The 26,507-nt window shown below is 37.8% G+C and overlaps 1 protein-coding gene and 1 pseudogene across 1 annotated transcript; one reads left to right on the forward strand and one right to left on the reverse strand.

The window, feature by feature from the left end:
- The first annotated feature begins 996 nt into the window (after positions 1–996).
- On the forward strand, positions 997–25,541 carry LOC113015252 (butyrophilin subfamily 1 member A1-like). Its single transcript, XM_026157202.1, has 9 exons — positions 997–1,006; positions 1,484–1,552; positions 5,214–5,291; positions 5,500–5,577; positions 7,927–8,063; positions 14,914–15,244; positions 24,924–25,211; positions 25,303–25,406; positions 25,536–25,541. The coding sequence occupies exons 1-9, from the start codon at positions 997–999 to the stop codon at positions 25,539–25,541; spliced, it is 1,101 nt and encodes a 366-aa protein (XP_026012987.1).
- LOC113019618 (sterile alpha motif domain-containing protein 3-like) lies at positions 15,803–22,278 on the reverse strand (annotated as a pseudogene).
- Positions 25,542–26,507: the final 966 nt, after the last annotated feature.

The raw sequence follows: 26,507 nt of genomic DNA on the forward strand, positions 1-26,507 counted from the left end.
GAGCAACTAAGTGGCTAAATGTGTAGGTAGTTTTTTCTCTCTTTATTAGCATGGAAAAGTAAGTCAGGGTGTGACATTTAACCAGAACAAGACATTTTAAAAGCTTTTTAATTAAAATATTGTGGTATTAATAAAACTGATATGGATCATATAGTTCAGCTGTTTTGCTGTAACTGTATCACTATTCTGTTTTAAATAAATGTTTATCAATAATGAGCTTCATCATCTGATAAAATATACGAAAAAATGACAGAAAATACAGCAGACTGAAGAGGTCATGAAATAAGACAGAAGAAAATGAGCCTATGATAGCTTATTTTTTTCCTGAATGTTTTACCTTTCCCATAATTATTTTCCCAAAATTTATTTATATATTGCACAGGTTTTGTTTGGACAGTTGCTGCTTTTCCACACATTTTCAGTCCAGTTTAGTGAACCTGTGCATTTGAAGAGGAATATTTTTGTTTGTTTGTTTGTTTGGTAAGCTCCTTAACACTGATGAGGTGAAGCATAAGAAAGGGCACCTCACTCAAGGGATGAACCAGTGTTGCATTTGGACATAACAGACAACTTATCAAGAACCTATTTAAATTTTAATGGGTAAACCTGTTGAAAAAAATAAACATAATTTTTTGTTTAGTTGAGTCTTTAAAAACATGCCAAAGATGAGAGCTCAAAACTTACTTGCCAAAAACATGTATACAGTGATATTTCGGTCTAGGTGCTATGTGTCCTTTAAAATGTTAAGGAAGCTGGACAAGGCTATAATGAACCATATCGAAAAGTCATGTTCTCAAGAAATAGTCTCTTATGTTTAGTCTCTTATGTTCATTCAATGTGAAGTTGACTTCGAGAAAATTAGATTGCTCATCAGTTGTTCATATATTAAAAACAAATTACTTTATATAATATATTTGGATTTTCACAATTTCTGTTTGTAGCCCCTTGGTGCGTTCACATATTCTGTCTACTGCTGTTGGAAGTGAGATGAACAAAATGATATCAGGTAAATTAGTGGATGAGTAGTATACGGCCTCCATGTTTTGTTTTGTTTTCGTATTACTTTCTGTTTGGCTCTTTTTAATTTCTAGATTATTGACTCTGCTGTAACATGAGCTAGACCTAACTAGAGCAATACATTGTGTTTCTTATTTTGTTGTAGCCAACTCTAAAGTCAGTTTTAAATTGTAGGCAATCACAGGCAATCTGTTTCAGTGAGCACTGTTTTTACATATTCTTTGTTTCAGCATTACTAATACCAAACCAACAATTTTTAACTTTACTATAATGCTTTTTGAAATTTTGGCCTTTAATGGCTTCATTGGACAGGGCAGAGAAGAAAGGCAGGGAAGCAGAGGGAAAGAGAGGGCAAGACATGAACTTTTTTAGATATGTTAGCAGTTTTGTGTGTGTTTGTTTATTTGTCTTTGTTAACATTCTTCCAGGATTCATTTATCCAGAACTGCTTTTTATTTAATCTTAGGTACTGTGGCAATTGGTGTGGGTCTTATTGGATATGCTTTCTGTACTTGGTACAACAGGAGAAACATAGGTAAGACACATTTGTTTAATAGCTGTTTTTGAAATTTTCAAAGCAATTTCAAATTAATTATTATGATCCCTAAATTGATAGGGTATCATTCAAAGTAAATGAACATGAACTGCATGTTTTTGGGATGTGGGAGGAAGCTGAAGTTCTCTAAGAGAATACACAGGAACACTGGGAGAACATGCTCCACACAGAAGGGAAGTAAAGATTGCTGCAGCTACTATTTTGCAGGCAGCTACATGCATTTATATTCTGGCTTAATGAATCCAAAGGTGAAATGATCTTGGTTTTCTTTCCAATAGCTGTTGTCAGTGGTGTAGTTGTCTGTGTGTAGTATAAAATTCCCCTCTTGCCCCTGTGGGGCAGTCTATTCTTCAAGTTTGGGTCCTCTACCAGAGGCCTGGGAGCTTGAAGCCTGTGATCTGCTAGAGCCACTTGCCTAACTTGGGGGTAAACTCTTAACTGTATGTATGCCCTGCCAGCTAGCACCTGCCAGCTAGCATGCTGTTATGTGCTGGACTGTGTCAGGGGCATCTTTACATAGCCTGCACCTGGGGTCATATATACAGTAGACCTGTTATACAGTAGATCTATCAAATAAAAGACCAGATATATTGTATGCCTCAGGTTTTCCTATTTTGTGGAGACATCACTTTCAGATATTGTTTAACTGCTCTAGAAATTTTTTTTTAGGTTTGCCACATCCTTTCTCGTCCACCTGTCCAGTTTCTGAAATTTTTCTAACAGCATACTGCACACTGTGTTGAGTTATGCAACGTTTTTGGGAAATAGCTCTATAAGAACCACCTTTTTGGTACAAAAATAAAATGTTATCCTGTCAAACTCTATACTTTTAATAGCTCCAATTAAACAAATGTAAAAAGAAAAAGATGTAATTCTGGATGACGGTAACAAAGAGCCAAAGATAATACTTAAAGTTGGTTTGTTGCTAAGTAGTCTGTTTGTGTACATACAACACAGTGCTGGTTAAGTAGTTAAACACACAAACACACATCTGGTAAAACTCCTCTGAAAGATGAAAATGAGTTTAAAAACTATAGTCAGTGTCCATTAGTGATGTGCGATACCACTGATTTCCTTTCCGGTCCGATACCAAGTAATATTCAGGGTGGTATCGACGATACTGATCCGATACCGATACTTTGTACAAAAAAGGATTTTATTTATTGTATCTCAAATTATAGCGTCATAATGATTACAGGACATCAGATTTCTTGTTCTTATCACTTAATAATGCAGAGATCATCATATAGAAATAAAAAAAACTGAAGTTGTGCACTATTTGAACACCTTGCCTGCCTGCAGCACTAAAGGACTCCGTGAGAGACGTCACCTGTCCCTCTCCTCCTCTTCAGTTCGCCTCAACATACGCTCGTCATATTCTGTGATATGATTTACTCTGAGGTGTTTGACAAGGTTAGTGATGTTGCCACAACCATACATGCCAACCCTCCCGATTTTTCCGGGAGAATCCCACCTTTCTCCAGATTATCCACCCGGACAACAAAGTTGAAAAACCATATGCAGAATTCATAGCGCGGCCCAGCCAATTCCAGTTTCCAACAATGACGGCAGCGACTTAGTTTTAATATCACTCTTATTTCTCTTTCTGGGTCGCAAAAAAACTTTTAACATATTTTCAGGTGAGAATGTTGTTGTGTAAACTTCAAATATCTGAGCCGACCGACACATCGTCTTCAAACCCCCCGGTCTTTCGCTACTCGGGTTAAACATGATATATAAGTTATTGATAACGTAAAAATGCTATTGTTTGGCTTTTTCAGTGTTTTATTTATTCGTGAGTAAATCGGTTTGGCTGAGATTAAAGTTATTAGATTAAATTAAATTAAACTTTATTATTCCATCGGGAGGGTTCCTCTGGGGTTTTCACACAGCTGAATAAACATCAAACAGAAAACTAATTAAACAGAAGAGTTTACATCAGTGTCCTGTTATATTTTAGATAGCAAGGAGCAGACGGCAGAGTTTCACTCCACCGAGGGAGCTCGTGACGTACTACCCGGCTTTCTTTAGACCGCGAAGGCCGGGTCCTCAGGTGGAAGCAGCCTCTGAATTTGGACACCCCCGCTGTTTCCGGGCCGGCCAATAATAACGGTGACATTTAACGTATTTTATCCGATAAATAAACGCTGTAAAATATATTTATCCCCCCAAACAGCCCTTTTGAATGTCTCCCTAATTCTGAGGTCTCAAGGTTGGCAAGTATGGCCACAACACCTCACTTTTTTGCCACATGTATCCAAACCACGTCTCAGCTGTTTGTGGAGGTAAAACACATCTGCACAATTACGCTCAGCCATTGTTGTGAGGGCGCACGCCAAGGGTAGGGATGGGTATTGATAAGATTTTCACGATTCCGATTCCATTTTCGATTCTGTTTAACGATTCGATTCTTTATCGATTCTCTTATCGATTCTTTTTAAAAAAGGAGAACACTAAGGTCGATTAGCTTAGAACTTTGTTTTATATCTTCTCTTTGAACAAGATAGAAATTTAGGAGTAACATGGCCTTACAAACCCAGCAGTGAGATCTTAAGAGATCCAGCCTATGGCTCTTCAATGTGGTGTCACAGGGACCCCGGGGGAAAAAAACTGTAAATGTAAAATAATAAAATAAATATTCTTCTGTAGCAATAACAAAGTATAACATAAATTATTCTGTAGCAATTACACAAGAATATCCAGTAATGTCCCTGCCTACAATTAAACACATTCACTTACCGAAAATCGGGGGCATCTGCTGTGGCAAATGGGTGCAAGCCTTTGATCACAAACTTAGTCACTGCTCGGTAACATTAGTCTATCCTGGCTTGAAAGGAGACGCTACCGTTACCACTGCTGCTGGGTTGAGATTCACGAGTCCGGAGCGGAATTAAAAACACGACATTCATTTAAGGTCATCGCGTGTTTTGTGAGCAAATGCTTTTGCATATTCGTAGTGTTTCCTCCCTTAAACGAAATATCTACTTTGCAAGTATTGCAAGTTGCCCTGTTGTCATCCGTTCTTGTAAAGTATAACCAAACTTTCTGGCGTCTGAGCCGCCATGTTTCCTGCCAGGTAAATGACGCTCCGCAACGTGGTGACGTCATTCGGGGCGACTGGAATCTATAAGGGAATCGTTTGCAAAAATGGCAAACAATTCCAAGGAATTGAAACAGTGGGAACCGGTTCTCAACAAGAACCGGTTTTCGATACCCATCCCTAGCCAAGGGGCTGCGAGACATTTATACAGCCGTATTTCGCACATGACTATGAAAGGCGGAAGAGGAAGTAGTTCCTTTGAATGTAGACAATCCGAATGTTATAGTTTCTTTCCACTGTGTTCCTGTTAATGATAAACTACAAATTTACTCTAAATGACTAAAATATCGATATTTTAATGTGAGAATCGATTCTAGAACATAAATGATTGGTATCGGAGGAATCGATATTTCAGGATCGATCCGCATATCACTAGTGTCCATAGAAATGCTTCGAAAGACCTTTAAAAAGTCTGGAGAAGTATTGATCAAAACTACTTTGAAAAGTTGCACAAAAGTCTGGCTCATTTCAAGTAAACCAAAAAAAATGAGGGGTTGCTCAAGACTTTACCAGTACTGATGCATCACACATTCATTTCAGAATCAGAGGAATCAACAGAGAATTGTTTACCGTTTTCTGCGGATGCAGGACAAAATGAAGACACAAGAGTGTCTCCACGTGAGTTCAAGCACTTTTATATATGGAAAGATTTGCAGTATGATTAAACAGCCTGATCATATTTCTATTTATTCTCTTTGTTGGGGTAATAGTCTCTCACCCCCATTTAGAACGCATATTGATAATTGTGTTAGACAAGGACATGCCTGCTGCAGAGCAGTGGCTGAGTTCACCCACTAACACCTTTCCATCTGCTGTCTCTACACAGGTTGCGGTGGCCCAGCAGCAAGTGTTTCTGAGGTGCAGGCAGTCAGGACATGTTCACCAGGAATGCCCGACAATGGATGTGAGGACAGTTTTATTTTTCAATCCATAATTTGGGTGCCTCACCAGCCAAAAGCTTCTAATATTGGTCGCATGACTGATTTAGTTCTGCTCTATAGATTTATTATGCATTATAGAATATGATATCAAATATAATATCACTAAGACTGATGTCATAACCTGCATTTAAAAGGTCATGTCTCTAAAACATTATGACTTTAAATCTAATACCAATCTTGATGTATGTGATGAGGTAAAATATCTCCAGGTTCAAAACAGAGAGCAGGGGCCCGTTCTTCGTACCTCGCTAAGTAAGTTAGCTGGATTAGATTGTTGACGATTTCGCGTGATCCTGGATCGTTCGGTTCCCCGAAGCTCATCCGGGACTTGCTGTCAGAGCAACAGAGCCGTAAGCGTAAACCTGCTCCCGAGCAGGTTTACTTTATGTAAACAGGATTAGATCGCGGCCACTCAGGTATGTCCGCTTCATTTATACGAAAGCAACAGCGATATTTTACCACTGTTTCACCATAAATAAATGACATCAATGTAACTAAAGATAATGCAGCACTTGATCCTTTTATTGATGTCACACAGATACATACAGGTCATTTCCTAAAAAAGGGAAATGTACTATTAACATTCTATTACATGTATGTGATTATTACAGATGTAATTCATATTTCAGAGTAGTAATTGTAAATTACTTCGTGTAATCAAGATGAGAGACCACGGCTATAAAAGCGAAGGTGGATTTGGGAAGCCTGTCGCAGCCATGTCCTGTCCGTATACGCGACCGACCCATTGCGGAAGGTGCAAGATTGATAAGGAGAGTCCTCAGAATTCAGCGTATATTGCGGGATAGACAGGATCCTTTAGCTCAGCGCGACAGTGTGCTCATTGAGAGATATCGATATTCCCGTGAGGGTATTATTTACTTAACCAACTTGTTGACGAGGGGGTGCAGGACCACCACCTGTCTTTTCTTCCTCTGCCCTTTTCTTGGTTGCTGTTACGAACGAACTAACAGAGTATTACAGGCCAGTATTACCTTGCCAGGAGACGAAAAGCAATATAAGAGATAAATATTACCATTCTGTAGAATACTCCTGTATTCCACTTTTACTTGTTCCCATGTTCTTGTGGGTCCTGTTGTGGCTCTAATGTGAAAGGGGATATAATATAACATATTATAATATAATATAATGCCATATGATATTGGACAATATAGTGTCATATGATAGATCTACCCTACCGCCTACTGGTGTTGGCCAGAGGGGCCGATGGCGCGATATGGCAGCCTGGCTACAACCGTAGCTGCCTCCACCAGTGTGTGGATGTGGGAGTGAATGAATAGTGGTATCGTACAGCGCTTTGGGTGCCTTGGAAAGCGCTATATAAACCCAATCCATTATTATTATTATTATTATTAAATTACCTACGAGTTTGATTTGTCAGCAACTTTCTGCCAGCCCTCTCTCCTTGCTTTTGCAGCCTTTGCAGTGTTCCCTTGCGTTTTAATTAAACTCTGAAACTCCTGAAATCCCTCACTCATGAGTTCTTGCTCTGCTGCCGGATAATACCGAGCACGCCCCTTCGGCATTTTCGCCGACCAATCAGCGGGTTGCCGATCAATGTTTCTACTATCGATGCGTAGCCCCTTTTACGACACCCAGTGATGTCACATTACTGCGTCCAGCTGTACTAATCGTCAACAGCAGGTGTGTTCGGGGAACCGGATTAGCGAGCTCACGGTTAGCGCGATAGTTTGGTCTTGGATGTGTCATTTGGTCTTGGATGTAGTAAGCGACGTACGAAGCACAGGCCCCTGATTGATTAAGGATATCAATGTGGCAGTTACATACAGAATACTTGTGGTCAGAATATTGAAGATTGGCCTCAAGAATCAAAGCTTTACATAATGCCATGAAAATGCTCATTATTTTATTTTTATTTCTTTCAGGTATTATAAATCCAATGTGTGCATTCTTTTTCTGACACATTGCTTCCAAAAGTGAAATCCTCTTAGGCTAATTAATGTATATTGCTGTCTTTTGTCTGAACTCTCAAAAATGAAACATCATATCGGGTGCTGGTTTAGCTCAGTTTGTTGAGCAGGCGACCACGTGCCTGGCTTTGAGTCTGACCCGCGGCCCTTTGCCACATGTCTTCCTCCTTGTCTCTCTTGCCCCGCTTTCCTGTTCTTTCTTCACTGTCTATCAAATAAAAGTTAAATAAAGGCCAACAAAAATGAACATCATATACTGAATTATATCTTCAAATTGTAATTTTGTTTAAAATAACACCAATTTTTTTGCTACACTTATTTACTACAGTGTTTTAACATGTTTCTGTTTTGGATCAATGATAGCTTTGGAGGAGAAAAATGCAGTGATTCATACCCTGAAGAAACAAAAGGTGGAGCTTGAGGAACACAGAGATCAACTTACACAGCATCTTAAAAGGAATGAAGAAGAGAAAAAGGAGAACAAAATGAATCTTCAACAAGTAGAGAATACACCTGGGTTGCTGAAAGAAAAAGAAGATCTGCTAAAAGTCACATGGAAACTAGATGAGCAGCAGAGAGAATATGAAAAATCAAGGAACCATGTAGACCGGCTGCTACAGAATATAGATACTCTACTTTCAATAGTGGCTAAATAGTTGATAATGTACTAAAGATCACCGTATCTTTGTGTTTGAAAGATGTTTTTGAAATTGAAACTTCAATTTTTACAGTTACTGAAGCTCCACTGAGTTTTCTTTGTAACAAAATTTAATTATAATAATATATATAATATAAGGCAGGTCTTCCGACCGTCTACATTTTTTGTGCATGAAGAAATTATTAATTTATTTTGAGGTTGTGCCTGGCAGTATTTTATTTCTGGGTATTGTAAACAACTCAAGGCCTCATCACTGGACTTTGATAACTCAAAGTCCAGTGATGCATACACTGCACAGGGATTTATTGCCTGTTTTCAATTGTTTAATTGCATTGCACAAACTAGAAATGCTTGTCACATGGTTGGGTGTATTACTGAGATTTATTTGTTAAGTTGCATTGATAGTCCTTCTTTGTTTCATAGTATATCTAAAACCTTTTAATCAGACATTACAATTGCTCAGCAAAGAGCGTAAATAACAAAATAAAACTGTGATTTCTATTAATTTATTTTTGGCTTTCATGATCAGTATGCATTATTTCTTGAGAACTAGACCAGATATAGCAGCTTTTCTGTTATAGTAGTATATATTCAGTTTGGGCTTTAGTACAACCTCAGGTTGGTTACATAGAGTTCTATGTTAGGGCTGCCATCTCCAATCCACTGAGCCAGAGTCACACAGCTAGCACACATCCATTTTTGTGTTCCTACTTCTGTTAAATAATTTTAAATCCCTATGATTTTTACTGCTTGGAGTGATCCACAGTACAAAGAACAATCAAATCAGAATCTTTTTTTATTTTGCCACTGTGAGTACAAGAAAACAATGATTAGAATACAAAGTGCTTAAGTTTGCTGAGTTGAAAGGGTGCAGCTGTAGATCAGAGGAATAGGAAAGGATTTGTGAACGTCTGTGTGTTTTAGGTTGGTTTAGCTATAGGCCTGAGTGTGTGTATAATTGTGTAGAGGGAGAGGAATTCATTAACGCTGGGGGTCTGCCTGTCATAAAAAGAAATAGGAAGCCACAGTTGGGGGATGCTAGGACTGTATGGAACAGATAGGAATGCGAGAAGAAGTCTGTTACCCTTGTCCCTGAATGTAATAAAGGCTCATAACTGTCACAACAGAAGCAGGTTTGCAGGAGACCCTCCCTCATGCTTAGCTGTAAAAGTAAGACAACAAGAGGCCAACGCCCAGTGGAAACTGCCAAATGGAAGTAGAGTGGGGGTCTCAGTGCTTGTAATCTGTTAACTATGTTTTGTAGAGGAGTTTGGTGTAGCTTGGGTGTGTGGAGATGGCTTTTTTGACTGGCAGGAATTCACATACATGGAGACACATACACACATTCACTCACATGCACACACACACACACACGGGTACACACACATTCAGCCACTCACATGCTCGCATATACATACACAAACACAGCATTTTGGGTTTACAACACACCATGTGGGTTTTACGTTGGGGGGTTGCTTCTATAAAATTGGTTGTAACAGACAAAGAAGTTGAGATTTGCAGAGGAATTGCCGGGCCATGTAAATCTCCCTTCTAGAAGGTGCATGAGTGATTGAAGATGAATAAAGGTTTTGTGAAATAACTTCTGAGTCCCGGTGTCATCTCTGGAGGCCTGAGTAATAAAAAGAACTGGGGTGAAACTGCTAAACACAACACCACCTTTATAGCAGTGCTGTTGTCAACATCAGTGTCTGAAACCCTGGTAACAACAAACTCTTGAACCCTATTGATGGGCTGTCCAGGGGCAGCCCTAAGATTTTGGTGGGCCTTAAAAAGACTTCTTATGTAACCCCAACTTCCAGCACAACCACCAAATTACATGCACAGCTCATAACTAGATTCAGTTCAGAGAAAAACTCAACAATCATATGACCCCTATGAGCAAGCACTTTGGCAACAGTGGGAAGGAAGAAATCCCTTTTAACAGGAAGAAATCTCAAGGAGAACCAGGCTCAGGGAGGGGCAACCATCCTCTACAACTGGTTGGGGAGAGAAAAGGAAGACAGCATAAAAGACGTGAAATGAAGACTTCAGAAGAAGATGTAGAAGCCTGTGGGGCCTAAGTAAAGTCCTCATTTATGGTTGCCTTTAGGGAGTAGATGACTCTTTAGGGAGTAAATGACAAAAATTTTAGACTCTGTTTTGCGTAACTATTTTTAAATCCCAGTAGCACTGCAACCACGTAAGCTAGCACAATATTTTTTTTGCATATGAAACCGGAGGAGTTGTACTTACATCTTATGCCATCAGCTTGTCCTAGGTCACGGTTTCCTTCCACATATAGCTTTGCAAAAACTGCATAAAAAGCGCTTTCAGCAACAAAAACATAATATTCCAGAAACACGCTTTGCCGATCCGATCAGCTGTTCGTAACACTTCCTATGTTGGAATAGACGTCAGCGCGAACTTTTGTATGTCCGCCATTACCTGCCCGAAACCGGAAGTGACGTCATTTTCGCGGAAATGTAGTTTTTTTTACCATATAGCCTCATGAGCCTATACTTGTGTTTTTAAAAATTATCTTTGACTTTATGACTTTCTGTGTCGTTTCTGGGATGCTTAGGACTCATATTGCACTGCTGGAAATAGTTTATTTTGATGCATATGCTGCTTTTTTGCAAATTTGCACTATAATATTTATTTTCGTTTTTCCTGCAGTGTATAAAAATTGGTGTATTTCAAAAATAAAACTATGAAGACACTCAAAATAAATTTCCTGTGGTAGGAAACTATTTTGTGCAACTTTTTTGTATTTACAGTTTTGAGGGATAAGCCTCTTAAATTTCTCTAACTAGAAATATATGTTAAAAAAGCAAAAACGATTTTCAATTTTTTTGTAGTTTATTGCACTTTTTTGCAATTTATGCAATTACTATGCACTTAATGCATACATATTATTAAAATCTGGGCTATAGTGGTTGTATTGATGTATAGCTACTTGAAATGCTCCCAAAAATGGCACCACACCATGTAAAAATATAATATAAGTTCTGGCAGACTTGGTTCTATGGTAGGTCTTAAAGGGTTAACTATACCCAACAACCAAAGTTCAGTTGTCAGTATATAACCCAACTTGAGGTTAAAAGAGTAAAATATAGAAAGACAAGGACATAATGGAAAACTTGATGAGTACTGTTTAATGTGTATGTAAATCTTCAAGACTTCAAATATTTTTTTAAGAAAATAAAGCAAACCACAAATGATCCTAATCATGTTTGAATATTTTGGGTTAAATATTTTGGGTTAAGTCCACATAGTTCATATCCTTCTCCATGTGTGTCCTTTTCCATTTATGCAAAAATTGCATAAATTAAAAATGGAGAAAAAAGAGAGAAATAAAAGAAATCTTTAACAGCTACCAAACTGCAAATAAAGCAGTGTCAAAACACAATTGATTTGAACTAGAAGCAGCTTAATAAAACGAGAAAAAAATCTGCAGTGCGATAAACCTTAAATCTGATTGAGTGCACATTCATGCAAATGTAAACTTATCATAAAAATTAAATACATTTCTTTTGTTTTTACAATTATCCTTGGTAATAAATTACTTTACTTTATTGATTTATATATTGATTTATATTGCTTCACAATAATATAAAATAGATAAACATAAAACAGCATAATCAAACAGCACCAATCTAATTAAAAGCTAGTCTAAATAAATGAGTCTTAAGATGATGTTTAAAAGAATAAATACAATCCAGGCAACGTAGAGATGGAGGGAGTGAATTCCACAATCTGGGGGTTTTATGCTGTGTAGGCCAGTTTATTTCTTGCATTTTTGTGCCACGTTATTGTGCCACATTTGTAAGGAAAATGCATTTGTGGGTTGAGCAGAAGAGTTGAGTATGTGGACTGTGTTGACAACATACTTGCAAAATCTTCTCCGCCAATACCAAATAGCTTATTCTGCTACTGGTTCTCATTTGTTGTTGTTTATAGAACCATATCACCCCATTAGAGCACGTCGCCCTCAGCCTGCAGGCTTACTTGTTTTTCCTAGAGTATTTAAAAGTAGAATACCCCTACCGGTCGCCGGAGGTTTATTCCTGTTAAAAGGGAGTTTTTCCTTCCCACTGTCACCAAAGTGCTTGCTCATAGGGAATCATATGATTGTTGGGTTTTTCTCTGTATCTATTATTGTAGGTTCTATAATAATAATAATGGATTGGATTTATATAGCACTTTTCAAGGCACCCAAAGCGCTTTACAATATCACTATTCATTCACTCTCACATTCACACACTGGTGGAGGCAAGCTACAGTTGTAGCCACAGCTGCCCTGGGGCAGACTGACAGAAGCGAGGCTGCCATATCGCACCATCGGCCCCTCTGGCCAACACCAGTAGGCGGTAGGGTAAAGTGTCTTGCCCAAGGACACAACGACCAGGACAGAGAGCCCAGGGATCGAACCGGCGACCTTCCGGTTACAGATGCGCTTCCCAACCCCCTGAGCCACGGTCGCCCACACGGTCTACTGTACAATATGAAGCACCTTGAGGCGACTGTTGTTGTGATTTGGCGCTATATAAATAAAATTGAATTGAATTGAGAGTCTTTGGTTTTCAGCCCCCTCTTCAGAGGAACCAGCTTCCAGTTTGGATTCGGGAGACAGACACTATCTCTACTTATACAGCAATAATAGCTTTTTTAGGGCTTTTCACATTGTCTGCCTCTGAGCAGCTGGTTCAGTGTTTAGTTAGAGGTAATTTCATAAACAGTCACAGCAGGGTATCAAGTGGCTGGAATAAAAAGAAAGAAAAAGGGAAAAAAACTCAAGTTCAAGTTCCCAATTACCACACAGCAGTACGCTGGGGATCTACATTTAATGTGACAGGACAACAGAGATTAGTTATTTAATGTATAATTAAATAAAAAAAAATATTGCTCAATGAGTAATCCTTTGAACAACACATCACTATTTAAATGCTGTTCACTAAATTTTGCTCTTTAACCAGCTAAATGAACACATGCTGAAAACATAGCAGGTTTAAATATATGAGTGGTAGTAATTTTAACATAAGGCTAACAAGGTGTCTGTAAATCCAGGTATGTTTTTCCCATATTCAAAAAGACATTAATTATCTACAGGATTCTGGTCCAGATACTTATTTTTGAATAAAAGTGTTCCATTGAATGATAATAATAAAAACATAAAAAATAAAAAATAAATTAAAAAAATGTGTCTGTTGAGTGGTCAACAGAGCTGAAGTCTGTTTATCATTAAAATCAATTAAAACTTGCAAGATTGTAACTGCAGTTTGTAAAGACTGGGACCAGACACACTGTTCTTGTGTATAATTTTGGAAGTGTTTATTGATGCTGCACACAGTAGTTTTCATGGTTCGGCACCCCGTCCATCAACTTTCCAGCTGGCTGCACGCACACACTCCTCCCTCTCCAGTTTCACTACAAAAAGGGAAACCTCTTTAAGATAATCAGCATCACCTGTCCCTCTAACCTCACTGGCACTGCCACTTTTGAGCTCACTCCACCACCCCTCCCTGGCAAATGAGCCAGGGACCACACCTCCACTACACAGTTAAACAAGAAAGGCCTCAATACACACCATATACAAGCCTTTATGTACATTGTGTGCCAAAAATAACAAAGTGTTCAAAGTACAAATCTGTTTATATTACCTATCTAACAGTATCTTGGATTAAATATTAGCCAGTCTGTTTTTTGCTGAAACAATAAAACAATAAATAAATAAGAAGTCGGTAAAACTTATAACACACCACATGATCTTTTTGAATGTATATAATTGTCTAAAGCTTTCTTTCTTTAGCAACTTGTAAAAATGAATTAGAGATCATGTGTCTTTAGTATCCACGCAGCCATGCTGAATTGCATATCTTAAACTCAACCTCGTTTTCATCCACACACACCACCACCTTTTTTTATGTTGTCCTGATCAAAGTACAAACCAGTCTGAGGTTTTTGAACACAGCTTAAGGAGGGGAGAAGGGTTGTTTTGACGAGTGTACAGGTATTTAAGTTTTAGTTTTTTAGGTGTTTTGTGTTGTTTTTATAGAAGATGTTAAATTGTTGGTGCTATATTTGATTATATTTCAAGACTTTTTACAAACCACTAATAACAAAGGAAAAAATCTGTAGGAGGTCAGGAAGACGACAACTCTTATCCTTGGTACTGCAATTATATTTGCGAAGATACCAATTTTTTTTTTTAAAATAACCAATCTCATCCCAATCAAACTTTTTTTTTTATTGTCAAAACAGTGTTGTCTTCTTTTATGAATAACAACAATAAAAACATATTTGCTAACATTTGACTTTTAGCACTCCAGTATTGCTCTTCATGGATGGAATTTTTCTTAAGCCTCTGCTCAGAAGAGTCACTGCTTTGGTTTTCCAGCACATTGTGGTCGTACTTCTACTGACACTAGTTTGCAAAGGTAACTGTTAAATAAGTATATACAAATGTCCAGTTTAACTATTGTTTGATTCTTGGAAACAGAAAGAGAGAAAACTGCCACTGAACAATTGGTGACTCCACCCATGTAATCGGTTCTCAAAGTAATGTTTTTTTTTCCTCCTTTACTATTTTTTTCATTAACAAAGTAACTTATTTGAACAGGGCAAAGCAAACATGACAACGATAATTGAATTTGAATTTAAAATAGACTTACTTTTTCCTAGGGAATTCACAGAAGATCGGTCCATCTCCGCCATTAATAGCAGTGGCTGGTGACGGCATTGTTTTGCCATGCCAGCTGGAACCTCCTGTGGATGCTGTTCAGATGACAATTGAGTGGGGAAAACCTGATTTGAACCCCAGATTTGTGTTTGTGCGGCATAATGGACAGGAGCTTCAGACTGATCAAAACACAGCCTACAAGGGAAGAGTGTCACTGACCATCGATAAGCTAAAGCACGGAGATGTTTCACTGAAGCTGTCCAAAGTGAAAGTCTCTGATAGTGGAAGATACAGATGTTACATTCCACAACAGAGTAAAGAATATTTTGTTGAGCTTCTAGTTGGTAAGTAAATAAACTCTATAATAAATATAATATAATAAATATTAATAAACTATATCTTCTTAATGAGCTATGAGCAGGTTTCAAATACTGCTGCTTTGTCAAATTACTGCTGTCTCAGTTATATGCATGATGTTCTTTTGCATTATTGAAAATAGCGTGCAATAGACATGCAAATCCACCAGGTCCATTCCACGCTTTGCCTCTCCAAAGTTTGAAATGCATACTTATGCAGAAGCTGCAATAAGCTAGAGTAACGGCAGATGGAGATATTTTATTTCAAGCCAACATGAAAATAATCACGAGAAAGACTTTAAACAGACAAAACCTTTGACAATAAATGGTGAGGATCTTACAGTTTTTCTCAATTGCTTAAACACACTTGAAACTATGCCTCGTATTCTCAAAACAGTAAACTGAAAAATTTATTAGGCTGTGTTTTGAGTTTGTTCAAAAAAGAATGACTTCATATAGGAAAAAAATATATATCACATGTGCAGGACACCTTAAACTAGTTTTTTAATTAAGCAGAAAGGCAGAACAAAGTCAGGGCAAAATTGGCATCATGGGAATGAATAAGTCCTATGTGCTGAATAAGCTTTGTCAAACTAAAGGTTCTTCTGCCACATTTGGAGCACTGATATGGCTGAGGCATGGTGGTCAATACAGAAGATTTATTTGTCTGGTGACTGTGATTGGCAGAGGCCGGTCCTCACACTCATCTATTTTCACAATGTACTTTTGGAGAAAAATCAGGGTGTTCTTCAGATGTTTTGGATAAGCAAGGTTGAAGACAAAATACGAGCAGAAAGAAGAGATGATTCCTTCAAAAATACATGAGCTTCTGCACACTTCACTGCCATCCAGCTTCACAATGTTTGGAGCGCTTCTGGAGAACACTGGTTTCCAGTCTTCATGAAGTAGCTGAACAGTTGGATAGGGGGTTTTAGGATGAACCTTTGAAGTCAAAAGAGAAGGTAGAGGAAAGCAATATCTTAGTCTCTTAACAAAAGATACATTTGTTTTCCTTTTATATAGACTAAATATTTTAATACACACACCTCTCCAAGTATGACAAAGAGATCCAGTTTCTCCTTGAAGACGTATGGCAGGAATAAAAGTGCAGCCCTTGTGTCAAGATCTGCCAAAAACACAAAAAACAAAACACAAGATCACCTATGCATTTTATCTGGCATTTCCAGTTACCTATAAAAATTATATAAAATGGAAGCCTTGAAGTTAAAAAAAAAAAAAAGCAAATACCTGGTAGGTCATCAGTGAGAGCCTCCTCTCTTGCATCAAGGTAGAGCTGGTAGAGTGGGGTTTTCCCTCGTGTAAGGTCAATCACCTTTGCTGCAACACATGAGAGCCCTTCACGAAATCGCTGGCTTACATTACCCGTTGTTGGTTGGATCCATCCGAGTTCGTTGCACAGCTACAGGTAAAAAATTCATTTTCAGTAAAAAATAACAGTGTATGAAAATGAAATAATCTAAAGTTGATATTAATTATGTATGGTGCTGCATAATTATTTTTTTTATAGAATTTAACAACAATACTGTAAGAAGTTACATGAACATACAAAAAAAGGAAAGAGGGACAGATGAAGAAAGCAAGGTCAAGGGCAAATAAAATTTACTACTATAAACATGTTAAATGTGACAGCTATTTCCAAGTTCAATTCAGCTTTCTGACTTACACCAGTAGGCATCCCTAAGAAGGGGTACTTCTTCAACACATCCTCCACAGGCATACCATCTGCAATTTCTTTTTGCCGCCAAGCAAACGTTTGCTGCATACGGTTATGAACCACCATGGTATCTGGTTGCATCTTCTGATATTGGCACTGTAAGACCTTTAAGTGGGCGTCTATGGATAATAAATCCTCTCCTTGGACGCATGGTCCCTTGAAAGAAAGCAAGAGTGAGAAGAGAAAGTCAAAACAGATTAGAAACCCAATATAAGACTAAATATACAATTAGAGCTGACACGATCTGTGCATCACAAAGAACTCGTATCAGTTAAAGTTAACCGATACCATGAACCAATATTTAAAATATGGAAACTCTGAAATAATTTCACATAAAATCTTAATTGTTAACTTGAAATTTTAGTTTTGGAGACATATTTAAAACGTTGTTTTTTAAAAAAAAAAATCTAGTTCACCCTCTTTTAGCGCCTTCCAATTAATAATTTTTTGTGAGGTAGAAATATTAGCACTGGTACTTTGTATTAGCAAGTGCTCTAATCCAAGTATTGTTATTGTTCCGGTTTGAAAAAAGGGGTACAGTTGCATCCCTAATCCTTAGTTTTAGATGTAATAACAGAGGCAAGAACATTTTATAGCTCAAGATGTCCCTCACACCAACCTGACAAACATTTCTCTGACTTGTTCGTTGACATTTATTAGGCTGCCCTCTCCTCGTAGAACCAAACTTCTCCTTACAACGCCTCACTGCCTCACTGTCGACTAGTGGTGCCCGCTCCGATTTTAATTTACGTCTCAAAGACATATGCCATGTGTGCTTGTTGAACAGAAACATAAGTTACTGTAAAAACAATCTACACAAAATACACCCAACAAAGAATCAGTAAACATACTTCATACAAACCTACTGAGAGGCTACAGATTGTCTTACTAACAAAAGAAGATCGAAAAAAGCTTCACTTTTACTTTGTAATCTTGAAGGAACCTTATGCAAATTTTAAATTTAACTTACATAACCATTTCCCTCACGATCCTTGAGGAAAGGATACTTCATTACCAGCGTCTTCACAGCTTGCACATATTCAGAATTTGTGGGATACCTGTAATATCAGAAGAAACATAAGTGTTAGAGCAACTGCTGACAAACAAACTTTATCAAGTGTCAGTTTATTTTCAATATGACAGATTCAGCTTTTTCTAAAGCAACAAGCTAACATTACCCTGATTAACTTACATAGTATACTGTGCCACAGCTTCATATAGAACTCTGATTATTGTGTGTCTGTCCCTTGGATTTTTATGGCACGGTTCTTTGTTGTCCAGTTTTAGTTGCAGATTTTTGGGAAATCTTGGAATTTCAAAAGAGGCTGGCAGTCTCAAAGTATTTTCATTGCTGTGAAAACAGTTAAGTGTTTGTTTTTATTGCATGAATTCAAGTATAAAACACTACAGTAACAATACATATGGTAGAAACAATGATCATATTAACTAAATCCTAAAAGTGCATAACGGCCAACATGTATGCTTCAGACATACTAACTTCATTATAAATAAGAAAATACCTTATTGAAGTTGACGAAGTAGATGGTTGCCAGTCTTCTGGAGAGACAGTCTGTAGAGTCAGTGTAACTGAAGATTCCTTCATCCTTGACACAAATTGGTTGAATTTAACCTGCTTTTTGAAGGATCCTTGGAAAAGGTATGCAACCATAGTCTCGGTAAGACCGCAGTCAACTGTGTCTCCATCAACCTCATTGTCTGCAAGATAAATGGTAGTACAAACTCTAAATTCCATGTAAGGATATTTATCACCACATTTTTACATGGGTAAAAACCGTATATCACACACATTAAAACCTTTTGTACAACTTCTTTCAGTTCAAAGAAATATTCATTAAAAAAATCAGTAAATTAAATAAAATAAACCAAATTTTTAGAGTGAATCCTCTCGATATGCAAAGTTTTCATTTTTAAATTTAGATGTTTGTTTGGGACTACTGGACACAGGAGAGCAGAGTCTGGAGCATGCTTTTGTGCCCTTTCAAGTTTGGAAGAAAAAAAAAGACTAGAATGCTGTAATTTGTTAATATTCACTACTAAGGTGACTCCTTTCTCCAGATTTCCGACAGTTTCTGCCGTCTGTTCTTTCAGACCGATTACTTAAAGCGATAACACCCGCAGGACCGTATTACAAGCTCAGATTACATGCTGAAAAAGTTCCCACATTGCTTAAAACACGACTATCAAACCCCAGCTGCGACACCCTTGTTATATTTTAAACAAGTGCGGCGTCAAGATATTTTCTTTAAACGTTATATTCAGCCGCCCATGTGTGTTGATGGCCTTGGAATGGATGTAAAAACTTGATTTTATTAAACCATTACAGTTTTTCTCGATTGCTTAAACACTATAACCAGGCTTTTAAACTAAAATTTCAAAACCGTAACGCTATTTTTCAAAAAGCTCACCCATTTCCCTGAACTATAAACACTATTCCCTGCTTTGACACATGAGTCAAATTTGGTGAACTGTTACTGCAAAACTCTACACACAAATCCCTACATTTTTCAGTGCTTACACCATGTAGTCATTTAGAAAGCACTAGCATTCAATAATGTTAACTTAAGTCAGCATAGCTTGAGCTCAATTAGCACACAATTAACCAGGTGGAAACACTAGGAGTCAAAATTTATCACACACCAATCAGAACCTTCAATGGATAGATAAAAGGGCCAAAGTCAGCTCATTCAGGTTTGAAACAATGGATCCAAAGACATGCAAAGGAAGAGGACGTGGTGGAGAAAGAGGACGTGTTGAAGGAGGAGGACGTGGTGGAGGAAGAGGACATGGTGAAAGAGGAGGACGTGGTGAAAGAGGAGGACGTGGTGAAAGAGGAGGACATGGTGAAAGAGGAGGACGTAGTGGAGGAAGAGGACGTGGTGAAAGAGGAGGAGGAGGAGGTGGTCTAGGACAACAGGAAGGTGGTGGAGGAGGAGGGAGAGGTGGAGGAGGAGGAGGACGTGGTGAAGGAGGTGGAGGTGGAGAACGACGGCGACAAGGAAGGGGAAGAGCAAGGGCAAGAAGACAGTCAGTCTCGGATGAAATTCGAGCCACTTTAGTTGACCATGTCCTTGTCCATGGGATGACTATGAGGGAGGCTGGGCAACGAGTACAACCAAATTTGAGTCGCTTCACTGTTGCCTCCATCATCAGAACCTTCAGGGAGGAAAACAGGTAGGTGTACTTGCAGTAAGACTGCTTTGTACAGTAACTTTTAAGTTACTGAACTTATGTTTCTTGAGTTTCAGTATGTTTCCATTATTTTCCTGTAAAAAGAATGTGTGACAGTTACAGTAATGAGTGCTTCTATTTTTGTAGGACACAGAGACGACCACCTGGTGGAGGCAGGTTAAGGCTTTTGTCGGAGGGGCAAGAGAGGGAACTTGTAAACATGGTAATTGCAAATAATGTAATCCGCCTGCAAGAGATTCAAAGGAGAGAGAGAGAGTGATTGAGGATGATCATCTTTTTCGAGGCATAAATGCCATCAGCCTCTCCACAATTGACTGCATCCTCCGAAAGAATCAATTCCGGATGAAACAGGCATACCGAGTCCCTTTCGAACGAAACTCTGACAGAGTGAAAAACCAACGTGTGGAATATGTTCAGGTATGAGTTTGGATATTGTATAAAGTATTGTGTACCATCACAGCATGGCAGTTTATGCTGCCATTTCAGCACTCTTGAACTGTGGTTCAGGGTACCGATTGACTCTACTGTGTTATGTGTTTTGCAGAGAATCTTTGAGATTGAAGGACGGCCTGTTCCCCATGAAATAATCTTTGTGGATGAGGCAGGTTTTAACCAGACCAAAAGAAGGAAAAGGGGAGGAACATAATTGGCCATCAGGCTATTGTAAATGTCCCTGGTCAGCGTGGAGGGAATGTCACTATGTGCGCAGCCATCAGCCAACGAGGGGTACTCCACCGCCATGCCGTACTAGGACCCTATAACACTATGCTTCTCCTTGCTTTTCTTGATGGTTTAAGACAACATATGTTCCAGCTGGACTACAGGGAACCAGCACAGCCAGAGCAGCCTCACTACGTTGTTGTGTGGGATAACGTCAGCTTCCATCGCGCTGCTCTGGTTCGTGACTGGTTTACCAATAACCCAAGGTTTTCTAATATCTTTCTGCCTGCATACTCTCCCTTTCTAAACCCGATAGAGGAGTTATTTTCGGCATGGCGGTGGAAAGTGTATGACCGAGAACCTTATGTCCGTGTTCACCTCCTTCAGGCCATGGAAGAGGCCTCCCTAGACATATCAGTAGATGCATGCCAGGGGTGGATCAGGCATGCAAGAGGATTTTACCCCCGCTGCCTGGCTAGGGCCAATATAGCCTGTGATGTGGATGAGATTCTCTGGCCTGACCCAGACCAAAGACAAGATGCTGAGGTGGGATAATGTTTCTGGTGTGTGTTGTACTGTATAGTACATGAATAAAAATGTGCCACTGTACATACATTGGTTGCGTCTTTTGTGTTTATCATGTGAAAAGGTTTTTGAAGGGGAGAACCATAAGCAACCTAATTGTTTTGGAACTATTGTTTTGAATTAATTGTACCAGTGTGCAAAACTCTGTTGTAGTGTGTGTGTTTTTGAGGGCTTGTGTTTGATGTCTGAGGGCAAAGTTTGGTTTTTCAGCAAGAGTGAATAGTTTTGAGTGTAGAGCTTCATTTTGACCTGAAAATAGGATATTTGGGAAATTGAGTGAGATGTTATGGATTTGTGTTTACTGTTGTGAGAATATGAGGCATAGTTTCAAGAAATGTGTTTTAGCAATCGAGAAAAAACTGTAATACACTAACGGTAAACTGCATTCAGCTACCAGGGAATCAAATTTCGCGCCGTTCCGCTGCGCAGGGGTTACCGAACCCATAGACTGTGGCCGAACCACATATATAAGTTCAAATTTATACAAATACTATGTGTACACATTTTTCAGAACTGTGACCTCAACTTTACACATGAAACGTTTGTAAAAACGTTTGTAAAAAGACATAATTTGAGCTAAGAGAGTGCCGAAACTAGCTAAATTGCTAATATACGTTAAGCTAGGCTAAACCAATAATTAGTAATTACACTACATTTTTCTTTAAATAAAACTTACCTCTGAAGCGCTGAGCTTCAGCTTCGGTGACATCTAAGCCCCACTCTTGTATTTTTGTTAAGAGTTCCTCGGTTGAAAGTGAACAGAGCACACCAGGACTTGCAAGTTCGTAATCCATCTCCGTCCGTTGATAAAACCAAATGGCACCTGCTGCATTTACAGAAAGTTCTAGAATCCACCAGCTATTCGTTGAGTTTCTTCTTCTACTTTTTGTTTGATGATCCAAATAGTTATACTTTAAAATAAACATTCTCTTAAAAAAAATGTTTAAATGCATTTTTACTTTTTTTCTTTCAAATAAATTCATTGTTCTTAAAGCAGCTTAAAAATAAGGGGGGTTCAGGGAATACAAAAACAACAACAGCAATGAATAATAAAAAATAAAATAAAAACACTAAAATATATGCTTAAATCAATACAGTTGCAAATAAATTACTGTCAAAAAGAATTTAAAAAAACCTCTAATCAAAAAGAGCTTAATCAACCTGTACTTTATCTTTTGAAAGAATGGGTACAAATAAGTACTTTTCACAATTAAGGAACATGTATGTACCTTTCAGATGCTAAAAAAGGTACAGATAGTTCCCCCGAGGTCCAATATTTGTCCTTAGACTGTATTAATGTCATTTTTGTACCTTGGGGCACAGTAATGTACCCCTTCCGTACCCCTATTTCTGACTGTGCAGGACTACTTACTACAGAACCAGAATCAAAACTAGATGATAGTAGCACTAAAAATCATCATAGACCTGCACTACACTTATTTTTTAATTCTACCAAAGTACACTATGTAGATTCAGAAAAGTTTATATAAATATTTAGCCTTGTTGGGCAAACAAGCCTGCATAACTTAATAAATATAGAATTTGAAAAGTAACAAATGGTATCGAAAAAGATGCACTAGGTACGAGATACATGTTCTGATGAGTTTGACTAACATTTTTGACTAAAATGTCTGTCTCATCTGCTCTTGTTCCATCTCTGTTCTGTCCTCATTCTCCTCTCCATCTCCCTCTTTGTGTGACAATCAAGCCAAACACCAATATCATCAAATATACAGTTTAAACTGTATTGTATTCAAAATTGAGCCACACTTATGGAGCTCCACAATTCTTTTCCTGGTGTTTTGGTTGATATCTCTTGATTTTCCCATGTCAAAGAAACAGGCTCTGTGTTTTGCCTTATATGCATCCACAGCTGTGCCACCAGTCTACTCACATGGACTCTACTAACCTATCAGAAGCTTCTTCAGCTCAGAATGGAATCGTCTGCAGTTTTCTTATTAATTAACAATAAACTTAGTGTATATGTACTCCTAAGTTTGATGAAAGTGATAAAAAATAGACAGCTCCCTCTTTTTATTCTGACATTTAACTAATTCAAAAGATATTTCAATATTTATTTATCCAAAACAAAACAGGTTTACTCTAAACTGATGTTGTACAGTAAAAAAAAAAAATGTTCTTGTGTTTTCCATAAAGTGTATGTAAATATCTGGTTTCAACTGTGAATATACTGCTGTGTATTGAAATTCCTCTTGTTTTGCATAGAAATATACTGAACAACATACAAAGCATAATATATAAAATACTACCAGAGTTTTTTCTTTGAAAGAAGCCCCTTATTCTTGTATATCAGTACATTACTGAAACCGGTTTATTTAGCCGTGGAGGGAAACAACTGAAAATATGAAATAAACACATGTAAGCTAAGACTCTCTAAAGAAACAGCATTGTTATTGTTCGGCTTTTCATTTCGCCATTTGTTGATTCACTCGAAGAGCAAGTAACTACTATGGGTCACGTGATCAGTTTGATATCAATCATTTGTGATACACCGTCATATTTACATTATTTGTACAGTACGAATGATTTTCTTTGGTACCTGGTGAAACTTAAGCTCTCCTCTGTCTGCCTGGCTGCACTTCTACAGCAAAAACAGGCAGCAGCTTCTCCCCCCCTCGCTCACATGCGTAAGTGCTGTGCCTAGTACCTGAGCTCGGATCATACCAAAATTAGGGGGAATTTACGACTGTGCACTATGTGCTTCGAATATTGTGTGTAGTTTTTGTTTTATACAGTTGTCAGTCAGGCATCTAACTATGAAAGAAATTACACTCCAAAAAACCCCGGGTTTCTGAAAAAATGCAAACCCCCCCCCCCGCCGATGATTTACAATATATCAATGGCCAATTATGTTACTCCTCCTCCTCAACCTCTTCCTTTGCATGTCTTTGGATCCATTGTTTAAAACCTGAATGAGCTGACTTTGGCCCTTTTATATATCCATTAAAGTTTCTGATTGGCATGTGATACATTTTGACTCCTAGTGTTTCCACTTGGTTAATTGTGTGCTAATTGAGCTCAAGCTGTGCTGACTTAAGTTAACATCATTGAATGCTAGTGCTTTCTAAATGACCACATGGTGTAAGCACTAAAAGATTTAGGGATTTGTGTGTAGTTTTGCAGTAACAGTTCACCACATCTGACTCATGTGTTAAAGCAGGGGGATAGTGTTTAAAGTTCAGGGGAATGGGTATGCTTTTTGAAAAATAGCATTATGGTTTTGAAATTTTAGTTCAAAAGATTGGTTATAGTATTTAAGCAATCGAGAAAAACTGTAATTGTCTTGAGGTAAAGTTACACAAAGGTTTAAATATGTACTTTTAAATGCTACCAGCATATGCCACTTTTGAACGATTATTTCTGTAAATAATCATTTATGAAAAAAAGGATCATTTATTTAGTTTAAATATTGGACCAGTCATTGATGAAATATGTCGTTTTTCTTTTTATCATCAGGCGCTTCCTCCCAACCTGGTGTCAACTTAGCAGGACTCGATAAAGCGAGCAGCGGAGTGATGTTGGAGTGTAAGTCTGCAGGATGGTATCCAGAGCCTGAAGTAATATGGATGGACGGTGATGGAAACCACCTCTCTGCTGGACCTACAGAGACCCTCAGAGGTCCCGATGACCTCTATACTGTCAGCAGCAGAGTGACTGTAGAAAAGAGACATAACAACAACTTCACCTGCAGAGTCCAACAGAGGAAAACCAACCAGACCAGAGAAACACACATACATGTTCCAGGTAGAAGAAAAACATTTAACTTAATAAATAAAATCCATTTAAGGCAAATGAAGGTGTTGTGCTTTTAAAATATACTTTTTTATTATTTCAGATGATTTCTTCGTGGTTCCAGCAAGTTGTGTTGTTGCTGTCACCTTTAATGTGATTTTCTGCCTCATATTTGTTCTTGCAGTCGCTATTTTTATGTGGAAAACAGTGAGTCAGTAATGTGTTTGATTTATTTATACATTCATTTCATGTCAAAGTCTGTAAAATTGTGCTATTTTGAACTAAATACATGTATAAAAAAGTGTATATGTTTAATTTTTATTTGTTTTCCCACAGAGATGAAAATTCAAGATACTCCTACCACAGAATGTCAGTCTTTCCTGGAAGATTTAGGCAACATAAATGGAAAACTTGATGAAGAGTTAAAAGTGTGTGAAGAAAAACAAAAGAATGCAGTACAGAGGATGATTGTTGTTCTAAAGGAGATTTTGACTCAAATAGAGAAGCAGAAAGAACAATTTATCAGCCAAACAAAGGAGGCAGAAAGACTGGCTAAGGAGAATGAGGAGAAGATTAAATCAGTTGAAAACGATTCTGCATTAAAGGGAGATAAAGCAAAGGGATACTTCAAACTAAAAGAAATCATGATCGATGTCAAAGGGGAAATAGATAAGGTAAAACAAAATAATCAACAGTTTGGATTTAATACAGACACGCTAATAAAGACTATAAATGATGAGGTTTCTAGAATGACACAACAGAAAGAAGAACTGGAGAAACACTTAGTGCAAATGAAAAGACAAATGGAGGAGATAGAGAGTAAGAGAAATAAGATCCAATCGAAGTTTGAGAATCTGCCAAAAAATAATAGAAATTTCAAAATTATTAGGCGGGGCAAAAAAAATTGTTTAAATGACACAGTAGTGTAAGTGATACTGAAAATTAAAAGTAACAAGAAATTTAAAAGCACAGTGAGAATATATATGTTTTTTCAATTGGGATTTGAATACTGTTAGTGGAAATAGAGGCTTTTGAAGCTTCATCTGAGAAAGCCTGGTTGGCTAATAGAGCCAGTTAGCATTTTGAAATAACTAAAAATGACTGCTCTTGATCAGCAGACCTAAAAGTGAGATGGGACATATAATTTTAAATGTTCTTATAGATAACCGAAGAAATTGCATGCAAGCATTAAATAAATTAAAGTGGATCTTAATTTGGTATTTTAGTCAATCTAGAATATGACAGATTCCATAAATACTGTTTGTATTTATTGAAAGCAAACATTTAATTTAACTTAATTTTAATTAA

This window comes from Astatotilapia calliptera, chromosome 3, assembly GCF_900246225.1.
Source record: "Astatotilapia calliptera chromosome 3, fAstCal1.2, whole genome shotgun sequence".
Lineage (NCBI taxonomy): Eukaryota > Metazoa > Chordata > Actinopteri > Cichliformes > Cichlidae > Astatotilapia > Astatotilapia calliptera.

Bases quoted from the DNA above. Each gene is read 5' to 3' on its own strand.
- LOC113015252 (XM_026157202.1), top strand. The intron at 1,553-5,213 runs GTAAGACACATT...CATTCATTTCAG, and splicing joins GTACAACAGGAGAAACATAG to AATCAGAGGAATCAACAGAG. The intron at 5,578-7,926 runs GTGAGGACAGTT...GATCAATGATAG, and splicing joins AGGAATGCCCGACAATGGAT to CTTTGGAGGAGAAAAATGCA.